Source organism: Zea mays, chromosome 4 (genome assembly GCF_902167145.1).
Source record: "Zea mays cultivar B73 chromosome 4, Zm-B73-REFERENCE-NAM-5.0, whole genome shotgun sequence".
Classification (NCBI taxonomy): domain Eukaryota; kingdom Viridiplantae; phylum Streptophyta; class Magnoliopsida; order Poales; family Poaceae; genus Zea; species Zea mays.
In genome coordinates, this window is record NC_050099.1 from 174840757 (window position 1) to 174857640 (window position 16884).

At 46.2% G+C, this 16884-nt stretch overlaps 1 protein-coding gene across 18 annotated transcripts; it reads left to right on the top strand.

The window, feature by feature from the left end:
- Positions 1-866: 866 nt before the first annotated feature.
- Positions 867-13143, top strand: LOC103654097 (pentatricopeptide repeat-containing protein At5g14770, mitochondrial). 18 transcript variants are annotated; one of them, XM_035967407.1, is made up of 5 exons: positions 885-2021; positions 2131-4134; positions 4313-4371; positions 12651-12865; positions 13024-13143. In XM_035967407.1, the coding sequence occupies exons 1-2, from the start codon at positions 899-901 to the stop codon at positions 2268-2270; spliced, it is 1263 nt and encodes a 420-aa protein (XP_035823300.1). In that variant the 5' UTR covers positions 885-898; the 3' UTR covers positions 2271-4134; positions 4313-4371; positions 12651-12865; positions 13024-13143. The 18 variants fall into 18 exon arrangements, with proteins under 18 accessions (XP_008679134.1, XP_020408280.1, XP_035823297.1 ...); XM_020552691.2 differs by having other exon boundaries at positions 871-4134; positions 4313-5634; XM_035967404.1 differs by having other exon boundaries at positions 871-4134.
- The last annotated feature ends 3741 nt before the right edge of the window (positions 13144-16884 follow it).

Below are 16884 nucleotides of genomic sequence, written 5' to 3' on the forward strand. Positions count from 1 at the left end.
AGCAGCCGTGTCTGGATGTTTGGATTGACATACCCAAGCTAGTCTGCCACAGTCATAATTAAGCACAGAAAGTTTAGGAGGAACAGGAGCATCCTTACTAGATACGTCCGGATATAACTTCCGAGGACGACCTCTCTTCTGCCATAACGCCTCCCGGTACATATCTTTCATCTAATAAACGATTATAATTATCACTTGTACCTAATAGACTTTATAATCGGTTTACACAAACTATCAAATGAAATGTACTCATCATATTAACGATACTATATATATTATGAGCAACATTGGAAACTAATAATCGAAAAAGTACATCCCAATATACAAAACGAATCAGTGAGACACCAAACCTTGGTCTACGAAGTGTTGCAACTCGAAACTTTGAATACAACAACTTTTGACGAAGTTTTGAATTGAGAGGAGATGAGGTCTTCTCCGCCAGCAGCGCGACCGATTTTATAGGCCTCCGTAGCTCGGCGCCAAGATCTGTGGCGCCGAGCTACGAGGCCGCATCGACGCCGCGTCATCCGTAAGACGCAGGTAGCCGTTAGTGCCACGTCAGAGCTCGGCGCCATAGCCTATGGCGCCGAGATGTGTTACCTCGGCGCCATAGGCTATAACGCCGAGTATCGGGTCTAAACATGCATATAAAATTTCTGGGGGTTTAATTGTATATTTTTGTCGCATAAAGGGCTAAAAAACAAAAAATTCGGAACACCCGAACGCATATTTCGGCTGGGCTGGCATTTTCTACCACTGGGCTCATCTAGTAGCCACTAAAGCCCACCAGCTTCTCCCCAGCCAGGCCCAACGGGCTCTGTCCTCGGCCTTCCTCAGCAACTCCCCTCCCCTCCCCTCCCCTCCACTCCATTCCCCTCGTCGCCGACCACCACCCACCATGGCGGGGGCGGCATCTCCGCCTCAGGCCCTACCCCCGGCCCCGACCCTCCAGGCCTCCTTCCTCTGCTCCCTCGCGCTCGCCTTCCTCCGGGCCGGCCGCCTCTCCGCTGCCTCTCACGTCGTCTCCTCACTCCCCGCTCCGCCTCCCGCCCGCCTCCTCCGCCGCCTCATCCCCGCGCTCGCCTCCTCGGGCCTCGTCGCCGCCGCCTCCCGCTTCCGCCCCGTCCCAGGTGACCCGCTCACCCTCAACTCCATCATCCTCTCCTACTGCAGCCTCCACGCGCTCCGGCCCGCGCTTAGCCTGCTCCGTTCCTCCTCGGGGCCCCAGCCGCAGGTCGCGGCCGACACCGTCAGCTACAACATCTTCCTCGCTGGCCTCTCCGAGCAGGGACACGGGAGGCTCGCGCCGCCCGTGCTCTCCGAGATGTGCAAGCGCGGCGTGCCCTGGGACGGGGTCACCATGAGCACGGCGCTCGTGGGGCTGAGCAGGACCGGACTTGTCGGCGAGGCCGCGGCGTTGGCGGAGATGCTGGTCCGAGGCCGAGGAATTGATGGCTTGGGTGTGGTGGGATGGAATGCTCTCATTGACGGCTACTGTAAAGTCCAGGACATGGCCGCAGCATTGGCGGTGGTGGAGAGGATGACTACACAAGGGCTGTCGCTTGATGTGGTGGGGTACAATACCCTGGTTGCCGGGTTTTTCTACTCCGGCGATGCTGATGCTGCATGGGAGGTAGCGGAGAGGATGAAGGCGGATGGGGTGGAGCCGAGTGTGGTCACACACACGACGCTCATTGGGGAGTATTGTAAGATGAAGCGGATCGAGGAGGCGTTCACTCTGTACGAGGGTATGGTCAGGTCGGGTGTGCTGCCTGATGTGGTCACCCTTAGTGCTCTTGTTGATGGCCTATGCAGGGATGGCCGGTTCTCAGAGGCATATGCACTTTTCAGGGAGATGGACAAGATTGGAGTCGCTCCAAACCATGTGACATATTGTACATTTATCGATTCATTAGCGAAAGTGCAGAGGGTGAACGAGTCACTGGGTCTATTGGGAGAGATGGTCTCAAGGGGCGTGGCCATGGATCTGGTCATGTATACAACTGTGATGGACCGTTTAGGTAAGGAAGGGAAGATTGAGGAAGCTAAGGATGTGCTTCGGCATGCTTTGTCGGATAATATTACTCCCAATTGTGTAACTTACACTGTACTGGTCGATGCACACTGCAGAGCTGGCAATATCGATGGCGCAGAGCAGATGCTGTTGCAAATGGAGGAGAAATCCGTTAGCCCCAATGTTGTCACATTCTCATCAATCCTCAATGGTCTTGTTAAAAGAGGATGCATCGCCAAAGCAGCTGGCTATATGAGGAAGATGAAGGACAGTGGCATTGCTCCTAATGTTGTTACTTACGGAACGCTTATCGACGGCTTCTTCAAGTGCCAGGGGCAAGAAGCAGCTCTTGATGTGTACCGTGATATGTTGCATGAGGGTGTTGAGGCAAACAACTTTATTGTTGACTCACTGGTGAATGGTTTGAGAAAGAATGGGAATATAGAGGAAGCTGAAGCATTATTTAAAGATATGGGTGAACGTGGTCTGTTGCTAGACCATGTCAACTATGCCACCTTAATGGATGGGCTTTTTAAAACAGGAAACATGCCAGCTGCTCTTAAGGTTGGTCAGGAGTTGATGGAGAGAAATCTGTCACCTGATGCTGTTGTCTATAATGTGTTTATCAATTGCCTTTGCAGGCTTGGCAAGTTCAGTGAAGCAAAATCTTTTTTGAAAGAGATGAGAAATACGGGCTTAGAACCTGATCAAGCAACATATAACACTATGATTTCTGCACAGTGTCGGGAAGGGAATACCTCAAAAGCTCTAAAGCTACTGAATGAAATGAAGTGGAGTTCAATAAAGCCTAATCTCATCACATATACTACACTTGTTGTGGGCCTTCTTGAGGCTGGGGTTGTGGAGAAGGCAAAATATTTACTAAATGAGATGGCTTCTGCTGGATTCACTCCAACCCCTCTGACTTATCGAAGGGTGCTGCAAGCATGTTCTGGAAGCAGGAGCCCGTACGTGATTTTGGAAGTTCATGAATTGATGATGGGTGCTGGTCTTCATGCTGATATCACTGTCTATAATACACTCGTGCATGTTTTGTGTTGCCATGGAATGACAAGAAAAGCTACAATTGTTTTGGATGAAATGTTGGGGAGAGGAATTGCACCAGACACTATCACATTCAATGCTCTCATTCTTGGCCATTGTAAGAGCAGTCATCTAGATAATGCATTTGCAACGTATGCTCAGATGCTTCATCAAGGACTCTCACCAAATATAGCTACATTCAACACACTTCTGGGTGGCCTTGAGTCCGCTGGAAGAATTGGAGAGGCAGATACTGTTATCTGTGAGATGAAGAAGATGGGCCTTGAACCCAATAATCTCACCTATGATATACTGGTGACAGGATATGCAAAGAAAAGCAACAAAGTTGAAGCACTGAGGCTGTATTGTGAGATGGTGAGTAAAGGCTTTATTCCCAAAGCAAGCACATATAATTCACTCATAAGTGACTTTGCTAAAGCTGGAATGATGAATCAAGCTAAAGAGTTGTTCAGTGAGATGAAAAGGAGAGGAGTTTTACATACGTCCTCAACTTATGATATCCTTTTGAATGGATGGTCAAAGCTTAGAAATGGAACTGAGGTAAGAATACTTCTCAAAGATATGAAAGAGCTAGGGTTTAAACCATCTAAAGGCACTATTAGTTCTATGTCCAGAGCATTTTCAAAGCCGGGAATGACTTGGGAAGCTCGACGTTTACTTAAGACCCTTTTCAAGGTTTAGGGAAAACATGAAGTGTCAATATATTATCTGTCTAGGATAGATGCTCAATTGAGATGATTCTCCCAGAACTGTACAGTTGCAAAAAGGGGTCCTTACTGTTGGAGTGTCTTCTTTGCTAAGCCAGATATGCTGTTTCGTGCATAAAGAGATCATAGCAAATGCAGTTAATTCTGAAAAGAGATGGGTAGGTGCTTCAGAAGACCAGCTTGATGTCGTGACTTACATTGGTTAACAAGCTGAAACCCAAAAATATATACTTGTGTTATACTCTGCCCTTGGACAGAAAGTTGTTAGGCAGTTTGTCACTCAGGGATTCTGGAGTGAAGCACCATTTGCAATGAACTAAATGCATGAGGTTGAGACTGTTTTACACTGTAAGTATCATTGCCCCTACCATCTAAGTGACCAAAGACAACTCTTTGCTGGACTGATTGGTTATGGTACTCAGCTTTTGTTGGTTTGCAGCTTGGGATATGCTTAATTTTTTTCCTTTACTTATGCAGTTTCTTACATTTTCCAAGAAAATTGAATATGTTTCTTGAATTTATGAAGGTTTCAAATCTGCCTTGATTGATGACCTCCTACAGTTGTAAATGGCTTGGATGACATATGTAAGTTATATGCTTTGCTTTCTGCAAACCAGTTACTGACTGCTTGCACTTCCATAAAGTTGAGGTGATCTATTCCTTGCACTACAAAAGTATGTGTTTATTTAATCTGCTGCTTAACATGTTTGATTATATTAGGCAACATGTAGTTGATCACTAGAAGTTATCTGATATGAACTATGGTACTCCCTCCATTCAGATATGATAGTCTTTTCTTCAAATTTGAGAAATTCAGATATGATAGTCTTTTTTACGTATGCACCTTGGGTTCCACTATGTACGCCTGTGTCGCTTTCCTTCGCCGTGCGGACGCGCTTCTCAGGACAGAGACAAAAGGAAGGATTTGGCACGGGAAAGCGGGAAAAAACGAACTGTTTCACGGAGTTGCCTCGTGGTATTAAAGGCCTGTGACACTGAACAGTCCCGTGGCGGAAAAACAGCAGACTAACGGATATTACCGATGGATGAAGTAATTAGGTGATAAGCAAGCCACTCTTCCCTTGACCATCGTGCCATTCTAAAAAGAGACTATCATATCTGAATGGAGGGAGTAATTGATAAGGCTATGGCAGTCACCAGATGTGTAAGAGTGATCTTTGTGGCAGAGAGCAGTATCACTGAAATCAGTACACTTTTCTGTTTCCGCTCACTTGCATGGTATTATTATTATTATTATTATTATTATTATTATCATCATCATCATCATCATTATTATTATTGTTATTGTTATTGTTGTTATTATTATCATCATCATCATCATCATCATCATCATGAGGAATCATGACCGCTACACAATGCCAAGCAGTGTTTACAAGTCGTCCGACTAATCGCGATTAATCGCGATTAGTCGGGCTGGTCGCCTGGAAGAGGGCGATTAGGTGGACGACGCGATTAGGATTTCAAGTCGTCCTAGTCGTCCGACTAATCGTCGACCTGGGCGATTAGTCGTCCGGTCGAACGCTTGCTGGTCGTTTTTGTTGTCACAGTTTTGGTACTGGGCTTCACTCTAGTTTTTGGCCCATCTATAGTAGCCCGCCCCTCCAGCAGTAAATCAGCCGCCACAAACCCGCCAGAAATCCTCCTAGCCGCCAGAAACCCTCCCAGCCGCCAGTAAACCCTAATTCTCTCCTCTGTCCTCTCTGGTTTTTGCCGACGTCTCTGCTCCAAGTGCTCCAGCCGTCCAGCATCTGCCTCCGGCGTCCAGTACTCCAGTGCTCCGGCGTCTGTCACCTAGTCAAGAATTGAAGATGAGCTCGTCATCTGAAGGTAGCACCTGCTCTCCCTTCTCTGATTATCTCCCAGTCTCCCTTCCCTCTATTACCACTGGTAGCTCGTCATCTGAAGGTGCACCTGCAGACCTCTGTTTGAGCAGTCTATTATTGCAGAAATTACTGCTAGTCTGCTACTAATTATGCCTATATTATTGCAGAAATGCAGTGCATATATAGTTAATATATAGTTATATACATATACATATGTCCTTAAATCTATAGGACGACTAACGGACGACTAGAGGTCGACCAGGACCGATTAGTCGACCTAATCGTCGCCCTAATCGCTATTAGGCGCCTGGTCGCCCGACTTGTAAACATTGATGTCAAGCTTTGGATTTGAAGTTTTGAACTAGTCTAATATGCCAAGGAAATGGAATACAACAACAACAACAACAATCTTTTCAGTCCCAAGTCCCTACTACTATTAAGAACGGAAGGTGGGCACCTGGTGCTACCATGGCTTCACCCCACGCTGACACACTGGGCCTGCCCCACGCGTCTCCCGCCTCGGTGTCGTTCCCTGTTGGTCCCCACGCTCAGCACGCTCTCAGCTACTGACCTAGCTATTGACCTATGGACCCCAGCGCCCGCACACCCACCACCAGACCACACATACCTTAGTGTTTATAAATAAAAAAATATATATATAAAAATTAGTGCAAAGCGAGCATTTGAACACACGCTCTCCTATATTCTAGAAATTTAGGGTTAACCACTAGACTACATGTACCTTAGTGTTTAAAAATAAACACTAATTATATTTAAATAAATATCTTAATACCTATTTATATAATATATAAAAACTATAGCAAAAGCACGGGCAAATGACTAGTATAGTTATTAAGGCGTTAAGGCGAGTTAAGGCGAGCGTCCCCTTTTTTACCTTTTAAGCGGAAAGGCGTAAGGCGAGGCGACGCCTTAATTATATATATATATATATTTATATATATATATATATATAATAGACCAAATATTATTTATATATCACTAATTCGAGGTAATAAACAAGCTAGCACAACTGTAAGGCCTAAGACCATTTCAGCCTAATAGAACAGAGAAACAGGGAAAAAAATAAAGAAACCCACAATCAGCCCAACCTAACAAATTTAGGGTTACTTCACGTCCTCACCTAGCACAAATCTCTCTCTCCCTCTTCTCCCTCTCAGCCACCAGCAATTCTCTCTCAGCCACTAGCAGCTTCTCCCTCTCCTTCCCCGCATTTCTACTTCTTCCTGCACGTCGTTGTGCCTAAGAGGGTGGGCCGCCGCTGCTTGAGAGGGAGCAAGTGCGCCGCCGAGGCCGCGCCCGTGCGGAGCTGCTCCACCCACGCGCTGCGTGCCGCCAGGGAGGTAGACTATACGCTGCCGCCTCCACTTCACTTTTTTTCTCTCGAATGTGCAGGAGGACTGCACATCTTTATATATTAGAGAGAAGAAAAACACCCACAAAGGGCAAAAATACAGAACACAAACATACAGCCAAACACACACACACACACACACACTTCTAAAGAACACACCAGGACAGGGAGATCTGCCACGCAGGACCCGACGTCTACAAAGCAGAAACACAGTCAGCCAAACCAATGCTCCCCAGCTGCTTGGCTCCAGCTAGAACCCAGCAAGCAAGCTCATCAAGGAAGGATCTCAGCACCTTCGCAATGGAAGGGGACTCCTCATGGAAGATCACTCGGTTCCTATGAAGCCAAAGGTACCATGCCCCAAGGATGATAGCACTGTTGAAGCCCTTCTTCTTGTCTTTGTGGATCTGATTGATCACTCCTCCCCACCACTCCACAAAGGAGGCCTCCACAGGACTAGGAATAAGGTGTCCTAGGTTAAAAGGGGCTAGAATGCCATGCCAGAACTGACGTGTAAAAACACATGTAGTTAGGAGATGTTGAACTGTCTCCTGCTCTTGATCACAAAGGGGACAAACAACCGGGTGGGGCATACCACACTTGCGTAATCTGTCAGCTGTCCAACACCTATTTCTTATGGCCAGCCATAGGAAGGTTTTGCATTTTGGGGGGGGGGCAAGATTTCCATAACCGCTTCCATGGCTCAAAGGTGATGGAACCATAAAATAAAACATTATAGCAAGATTTAGAAGTGAACTGCCCAGATGACTCATGCCTCCAAACATGTTGATCAGTTTCTGGAGATAAAACAACCTCACTAATAGAGTCCCAAAGGAGAAGGTATTGTTGCATTCCAATCAGAGTGAGGTAACTTGATATCTCTGATCCATTGACCATTAATAAGGGCTTGGGCCACAGTTCTAGTGGAGGTTAACTTCTTGTCCACCTTTGAGAATACCATTGGAGCTAAATCTTTGATGGAATTCCCGCTCAACCACCTATCAATCCAAAAGAGAGTATCATTACCGTTTCCCACATGGGAGATCACTGAAATGGCAACCAAAGCCTTGACTTGTGGCTGAACAGGGATATCAAGACCAATCCAGGACCTGCTAGGGTCGGTTTTCTATATAGCCACAACCACCTGGCTTGTAGTGCCCAGCTTCTGTAAAGCAGATTTGGGAGGCCAAGACCACCAAGATGCAGTGGCCTAGTAACCTTTATCCACAAGCCGCTCTTAACCGTGAGCACGATTGATATACCAGTTTTACACTCTACAGAGGTTGCACATCTTTATCCACAAGCCGTGATCCCTTATCTGCCTCGGGTTGCGCAGACCCTTAAACACTGCCAAGGTGAGTAGGCAAGGGCTCACTACGAGGCCTTTCCAAAGTTCCACTAGCATGAGAGAACCCGTTACGGTTTCAGGCAGAAGGGGGCGATATAGGAATCCCTCGTCTGAAAAGCCATCGTAGCATGATCGACTCGAGAACTTCCCTATACCAGCAACTTCCCACACCCCACTTGCCCCTTTTGGGAAAGGATTAACTCACACTAGCTTTCCTAATTAATCAGCCAAGGGTGTCCCGTTCCACCCTTGTGTAGCACTGTTTTCTCAGATTGTCGCTCCATGTTCCAATTACCACAATAATCTTAACCATGAACAATAATTGAGCCAACAATAATAATAAAGCATGATCATAGTTCAGATATAATATCAATCCCAACACCTGGTAGAGCAATAGCAAGACTACCCAATGATTTATTTGTTTGCAAGGTGTAGGGTGAATAAAACTAGGGTAACCTATTAGGTCCCATCAAGTTAACCTAGACATGTCACAGTGATTATCATGAACATTATTAGGTAAAGATAGTGATCAAGTGCACAACTTGCCTTTTACTTGCGATTCTAGGTACTTCACCAAGATGGTCTCAGATTCCTCGTCACCTCGCTTCTAGCGTAGCAATACATACAATCAAACAAATAATGGATATGATAACATTACACCAGAGCATAAGAACAAACCATACATTAGTATTCTACACGTCGCTACGAGATCGTAGGTTCGAGAATGACTAAAATCGGAGTTATGGTTGAAAAGATATGGTTTTCGGAAGACCTATGTGATTAAGTAATTAAAAATAGGTCTTATGTTGATTTTATAGATCATGTGAGATAGATAATCTAAAGAAATAACTATCTTATCTTTAATCTAAGTTATAACTTGAGTAGAGATCATATTTTGGTCAGATTATAATTATTAGCAAGATTAATCTACTAAACATAGGTTTAAATAAATATCTAATTATAGAAGTATATGATATGTTACAAATAATGTTGTTACTGCATATGTAATTTTATTACGAAGCTAACACAACTGGAACAGACTAAATCAGAGTTAAGATGAGGGATTTATGAAATTTACAAGTTTCTGGACATATAAATATTATTTTTATGCCCAAATTAGTTTCCAGGGACTCAGCTGCAAAAACCTGACTTATTTTCATTTATTTTAATTTACTATTTTGGGTTTGTTTCTTAGAAAGGCGAGGTCTCTTTTGAAAAATCACCGCGACCGAAGCGGTATCCTTCGCTCTGGGCCGCGCGATTATGAATAAACGATCCAGATTAGATCTCCTAATCCTATGAACCAGTGTGCCACACTGGTTGTTCGATCCGAGATCGACAGATCCAATTTAATGGTTCGAAGGGATACACCATGATTTGATTTGGGCCATCCCCCGCACGATCAATGATTGAGAGCCATCCCCCCTTCCCCGATGGTGTAGCAAGGCGGTGCCGCCTACCCGTCGGCGAGGTCGCCGACATGAGGGGCGATTCCTGCCCTCAGAGCTCCATCACCCCAAATTGAAAGGTACTACACGTTGCTCGACTCAAGGCAAATTAGATGGGAGGTTCCTTACCATGTACGGCAACGGGGAGCCCTGACCACGTGAACGGCGGCTCGGCGGGAAGTCTTCGCTCTGACGAGCAATTCTGCTTTTTTGAGTTGCATCCCGTGCGCCCTGTCGTTGCTCCTTCCTTCAGCGATCTCCCGCAAACACTCGCAAGCAGTCTTAAGGTCTTGGCGACGCCGGTGGTCTGGATTGGCCTCGGTGGCGCCCCATCTCTCTATTTGCCCTCTCTCTCTCTCTCTCTCTCTCTCTTGACGGCTTGGCTCGGGATATTCCGGGGGCGCCATATATAGGGCAGAGGGCACCAAGGTCGGTGGGTTGTTGTAGAAGATCTCGTGATGGAATTGGTTGTGGTTGTTACCGCGCGCGGTGTTTGCGGGAGGAAGAGGCTTCTGGCACCTTGGCCCCACCCAACAGAGACCAAGGAGGTGCAGGCGCGATGTGGTAAGGAGCTGGCGATGCGGGTCTCGCCTGCCGGTGACTGAGAGATGCGAGCGTGGGATTGGTGAGACTGACCCCCAGGTCTCGCCCGTCGGCGCTTATTCCCGGCTTATGCGAGCGGATGAGCGCGGCACAGTCACGGGGTGTGGGCGGCTGACAGGGCTGGCCCACCTGTCAGCGCGCGATGGTTGGGCTGGCTAGTTAGTTGGGCCAAAAATGGAGGACTCGGCCCAGGTTTAGGTAAGTTCCCCTTCTTTTTTATTATTTTTTGCTGTTTTCAATTTCAAGTTTTGATTTCAAATTTTAAATCTGTGTTTAAGCTCTCAAATTCAAACAAATGCAGCAAACAAAAATATACCAGCATGAGATGCAAATACCTAATGTTATTAGTTAATTTACTATCCTATTTTAAGCAAATGCCTTTACACATGCAACTCCTACACTAAAAAATAGGCATTTTTGAGAAAAATGATCTCTAGTATATTAAAATCCCTAAGAGAGAGCTTATAAACATATAATTCAACAAACGGATGACTGGACTTTATGTAGAGATCATTTTATTTTAATCTGTATTAGGAACATGTTTATTTTGGGAAATGTAGCTTCAGAGGTATGGAGATTCTTTTTAGGGTATTATTAATTCAAAACCTCTGGAGAATTTAACCAATTCGAAAAATAAAATTTTGAGGTGTTACATTGAGCTTCTTCTTAATGTACTACCGTGGGACGGTGGGAGCGGTCTTTCCCCTACCGTCCGAGTGTTTTTAATAAAATGAATTGAACAACTAAACAAGTTGTAGAACACCATGTTCTGAGCTGGGCGCCTGGCTCTTGCTTCAACCTGCTGCACGCTCTAGGAATCAATGACTCTGTCATCCCTGTGGGAGATTGTTCCAAAGGACCTCTGTGCCCTGCTCATGAATCCGTTTCTCATCTGCCTTTTGATTATTTGTTTATTTGCTCTTTTCTCCTTTTGTAGTTTTCACAAGCATGATAATCAGAACATGTTTTATGTGCATAGATGGAGAGGAGCTATTTTGGAAAACAAGTTGGTTCCTCTCTTCAAACAAAGGATGCTATATGACAAAGGAAATTCCTCATTTTGCATCCTTCACCATCTTGTGTTAGGATTGTTATTTGTTGCTGTAGCCGGCTTCTTTCCTATACATCAAGGTCATGGATGATTCCAGGAATGGTGGAGGGAGGCTGAGAGCAGGGCGCCAAAACTCCAGAAAAAGGGCTTCAATTCAATTGTGATCCTTGTGGCTTGGTGACTGTGGAAACACATTGATGGTGCCTCTCCAAACAGCAACCTTGTCCTGCAACATATCCATCAAGATGCTCATATGTGGGGAATGGCTGGGGCAGCAGACATTAGGAGACTTTGGCCTTAGTCCTGGGAGTGCTTGTTTGCTGCTGGTTGTAGTAGTGTGGTTTTTCATGGACATTTATGTGTATGCATGTGTTTGGCCGCCGTCAGGAGGCCATTTTTTGTACTGTTTTTGCTTTATAAGGCCTATTTTTGTTCTTAATATAATGATGCGCAGTCCTCCTGCATTTTCGAGAGAAAAAAATGGAAGACTCCACAGCTGCAGATTTAGGATTGGAATACCATAACTGAGCATTTGTAGTTTGTAAAGCAACTCCATACAAGGTTTAATTGTATCCTCAATACATCTTTAGATAACTTTTACTCTGCTATGATTTTATTGTACGTGATATGCATATGTCGGAGTGAATTCTGCAGGGTACTTCCTATCAACAATGCAAAAGATTGGCTGCAGTTTGAGTCAAGATAGCACATGAATAGAAAAAAAAATCAATAAATGATCAATTTATCGTTTTGTTTATATCAATTTTGGCGAAAGGGCCTCTAGCTGAGTTGATAGGTGGTCAGAGTAGTACTTATCAGGTCCCGAGTTTGAATTCCAGTTGGAGCGAATTTTAAATTGAGGTTAAAAAAGATCACTCGTTGGTTCCCCTGTTTGTGTGCATATGAGATGGACTGAGCACCTATGGGAGGCAGATCCTCGTGTAGAGGATGTGAGGGCTTAAAGCACGGGCGGACCCTCATGTTGCATGGGGACAGCTTTATTGACCTTTTTTGGTCGGGGCTCCGATTATGCTTAATATAATACTGTGGGGACAGTCTTTCCCTTATCGGCCAAGTTTATATCAATTTTGTCTATTATTGTTCTCCCTGTTGGTATCCATTTTTCAAGTGCGTTGATTTCCGATACACACTGATTAAGTCACAGAATGATGGTAATGCTCACAAAGTTCATGTGCAGCTGCAGAATCATGACAGACACCAAAGAAACGGCGGATGGGATTCAGATCAGATAGATTTTTTATTAGTTTGCCTGCTGGATGGTGAGAAGAACAGGAGCACGAGAAACCTAGGGCAGGGGAAGAAGCAGCAGCAAGAAAAGGGGGAAAGAAAGAAACGGAACGGCACAGTGGCGCTGTATTGAGCCGGCCGGCCCAATTTCTTAATGTGGACACGGTATAGCTCAGAATCCCCATCCTGGGCCCAATTGTGAAGTGAAGAGATCCAATTTCTTCTTCTTCTTTTTTTTTTGTAAATCTAGAATGCACTCATCAGGCTTAGTGGCATTAGGTTGTCTCTGTCAGCGCTGAGGGTGAGTCACCTTCTCTTTGCAGATGACAGCCTACTATTTTTTAGTGCAAGCAGGAAGAATGCGGAGGAGGCGAGGGGTGCCCTTCGCCCGTATTGTCAAGCTTCTGGACAACTGGTTATTTATGAATGAGCCATTCATTTTACACCCAAGTGCGAGAGGAGATTAAGGAGCTATTTCAAACATCTAAAAGACATGATATGGAGCAAAATTCAAGGTTGGATGGGAAAATGCGGAGGAAAGGAGGTCCTCATCAAATCGGTAGCTCAAAGGCTATGGCTTGTTTTTTTTAGGGCATGGCAGTACGAGGATCTTTTGAGTCAGATCTATTATACAGAATGTGAACATTAAGGATGGCCTGGTATATGGTGAAGGTGCCTTCTAAGGTTTAGGGAAGTAAACCTACTGAAGATGTTCGGTATCACATGAATATGGCATGGAATTGCCGGTGCAGTGTTTGTGGTAACTAGAAACACTCTCTACTGGAGGGAGTGCCATATGGCAAAGACTGTTTGGACGCGCGTTGGAGCTTGAATTTGCCAAAAGCAAGGAAGGTGTCTGAAAGCGAGTGAGGAGCAAGCTGATTGGCGACCACATACAGGCCAGTGGTTGAGGAGCGATCGAGGAGATATGTGCAGAAGCTAGCACCACTCTTGCTTGGACCTAGCATATGGCATCCGCATCCAAAAAGGCAAATAGCCAATAGGTTAAAGAATTTGGTTTGGTGGCGCAGCATCAGCCAGCAAAGGTAGTTTTTTTGGATGGAATTTTCACAAAGGGACCAAGGTCTTTTTGTGTGTGTGTGTGTGTGTGGATATTTTGGAATCTATCCAATAGTCTGTCAACCAAAACATTACTTTGAAAGATTATTATGAGAGTTAAAACGGACGGCCACTGTGGGCCAAGCCTGTCATCTCAGCAGTGGGCGGCCTGCCTGGTTGGGCAAGCATGATGCATGGGTTGAGTATCAAAAAAGAAAGAAAGAAAGAAAGAAGAATCATTCATGCAGTGCAGTATGACTGTAGATACTAGCTGCATCTGCATGCATGTGTCGAACGTACAACGGAAGGAGGATACGAGTGGTGGTGGTCACGGGATCGGCAGGATTAAGGACGGAGATGGCTGGCCTCGGCCACATGACTGAGCTACTAGTGAATGAAGCTATATATATGTGCCTTTAGTTTGCTTTTCAAACGAGATGCACGCATGCTGTGATGAGCTCAGTCACACTGTAGTGTTACAGCAGAGAGAGAGAGAGAGAGAGAGAGAGAGAGAGAGAGAGAGAGAGAGAGAGAGAGAGAGAGAGAGAGAGAGATAAGAGTTGCTAGCTTTGTAAGCAGAGTTTAGGTTGGAGCTGAAAGTAGGCCACCAGCCAGGCCAGTTTTCAGTGGAAGGAATGAATGAATACTACTACTATTGCTGCAGCTGCTCTATATGTATTGTATGCATGGACCAGTCATCAGTGTGGCTGAGGCCTGAGGGAGACAGATGTGGTCATGTTAGTTAGTTCCTTTTTTTTTTTGTGGATTCTCCTAATTTCTCAGTGTGCTGTAGGTACTTGGTTCTTGGATAAAGAGTGTATTTCTCAGTGTGCTGTAGGTACTACCTAATCTACTTTCGTGGTCCATTGATGTCCCAACTTCTGAAAGAAGGAAGATGCATCTAGCTAGCATTAGAGTGTATTGTTTGTATGTGGCTATCAGCAGTTCATGCCACCATGTTGTCCATGAACTAACTAACTAATCAGCAGCTGCTGCTGCAGGAACATGCATGCATGAACTCACCCTGCCTTCCATGTACCAATGGCATAGATGTGATAGGACAGATGCATGACTTGTGACAAGGAACAGAAGATGATTCTAGCACATGCATGGTTGCAGTTGGATAGCCTCCTACAACAAGGCTTTAATATTCTCAACTGCATATATACTGTGCACAAGTGTCGCTTGTGTGCTAGGCTTGCCGATGCTTCGTTTGGAGGACATGTCTGTCTGTCTGTCTGTCTGTCACTTACTGTAGTTGGGGCATCGTGATGAACGCTCACCTCTAACAAGCATGACAGCGAGATGCATCCATGCAGCTAGGTACCCGGCCGGCTACCTCCAAATCTTATTATTCCTTGACCTTTGCATCGGAGCAAGCAGTAGCACACACCTGCTGTTCAGTTGCCGTACTCTGAATGACCATGCATCCCAAAATGCCAAGTCAGAGATCCTTTTAGAGGCGATTTTAATTTCCATGTAAATTCATTCAAAACACTGTTTTGTATTATAGAAAGAAGTTTGAAATGGTAAATAGGGATGAGTAAGCTGCAGCCGGAGATAGCTTAGCAATTAAGGGCGGCTATCTATGGCTTTCCCTTTCCATGTGGTGGATGGTTGGGTGGATGCCTTACTTGCCCCCACCTCGCCGGCCACCCATGTATGTATGGCATCCAATCACTAACAGCTCTTTGATTTTTTATTTTATTTTATTAGTAAACTAGCTAGCTATCTTAACTAGGAGGTGGTATTAGCTAGATTATATACACATAACAATTCCCATCGACACGTCAAGAATCATGCGCCCCCCTACCTTCCCATTTCCTTCTCTCCATTCATGCATCTAACTAACCGTTGACTTGTCTGTCACAACGATTAATTAATGGCGTGTTTGATTCGTGGAGTCCTCCTATGCGATGCATCATCCCATAAATTTTGGTGGAATCAACACATTCCTCATGTAGTATATACTAATTATTAGATTACGAGGAATAAAGTATCATGTAATGCAATAAACCAAAATTTTAAATATATTTGTACGAGTATCATGTAATGCAAGAACCGAAATATTTTTTTGTGTTTGTGTGTGAGTGAGAGAGAGAAAATAGATGAGAGAGCATTTTTCCTGTGGCTCCAGGCTTGCAGGGTGACACTATCACACCAGGAAAGGAATCGTTTCGTTTGCTTTCTATCTTCTGCCTGCCTCTGTCACAGCTAGCGTTAATCCCTCCCTCCATCTAGCTACTACTACTTATGTGTGTGGTAAACATATTCTCAGTGTTTGACACGTGTTTACAGTTGCTGACCACTTTTTCCTTCTCTTCCCTCCCTTCCCTTCCAGGCTTCCAATAAAAGAGGAGCCCCTTTCTTGCTTCCCCACCCACCCCCACCTCTCTCTCTTACCTTTCTTTCTTGCTTCCCCGCCATGCAAACATCGTCGGAGGTGGTGACGACGAAGAAGAGGATCGCGACGACCACCCTCCTCATGACGCCGACGCCCACCTCCTCCTCCACGGACGACCACTCCTCCACGGCCGTCATCAAGCGCAAGCAGCGCACCAAGAGGCCGCGCCCCTCCGCGCCCGCGTCATCGTCCGAGAGCACCACCACCGAGGAGGAGGAGGACATGGCGCACTGCCTCATCCTCCTGGCAGCGGGCGCCGCCCATGCCTCCGATCCATCGCCGGCGCTGCTGCCGTCGTCCACGGCACCACACCAGAGCCAGGCGCCGCCCCCGAGGGCCGAGAGGTACACCAGCCGCAAGTACACGGAGGCGGCCGCCACGCCGGACGGCGTCAGGGCCGGCTTCTACGTCTACGAGTGCAAGACATGCAACAAGTGCTTCCCCACCTTCCAGGCGCTCGGCGGCCACCGCGCCAGCCACAAGAAGCCGCGCCTCGCCGCCGTCAACGTCGACGGCACCACCACCACCACCACAGCAACGACGATGACCGCGTCGCCGTCCCCACCGCCTCCCCTAGCTATTGCTGTTCAGCCGCCGCCTCCGCCTCGCCAGACGACGCCGATCGAATTCCCGGACGTGGCCGTGGCCACCGCGCTCAGCCTCAGCAGCAGCAGCAGCGTCGCAGCCGCCGCGAGCGGCAAGCCGAGGGCGCACGAGTGCT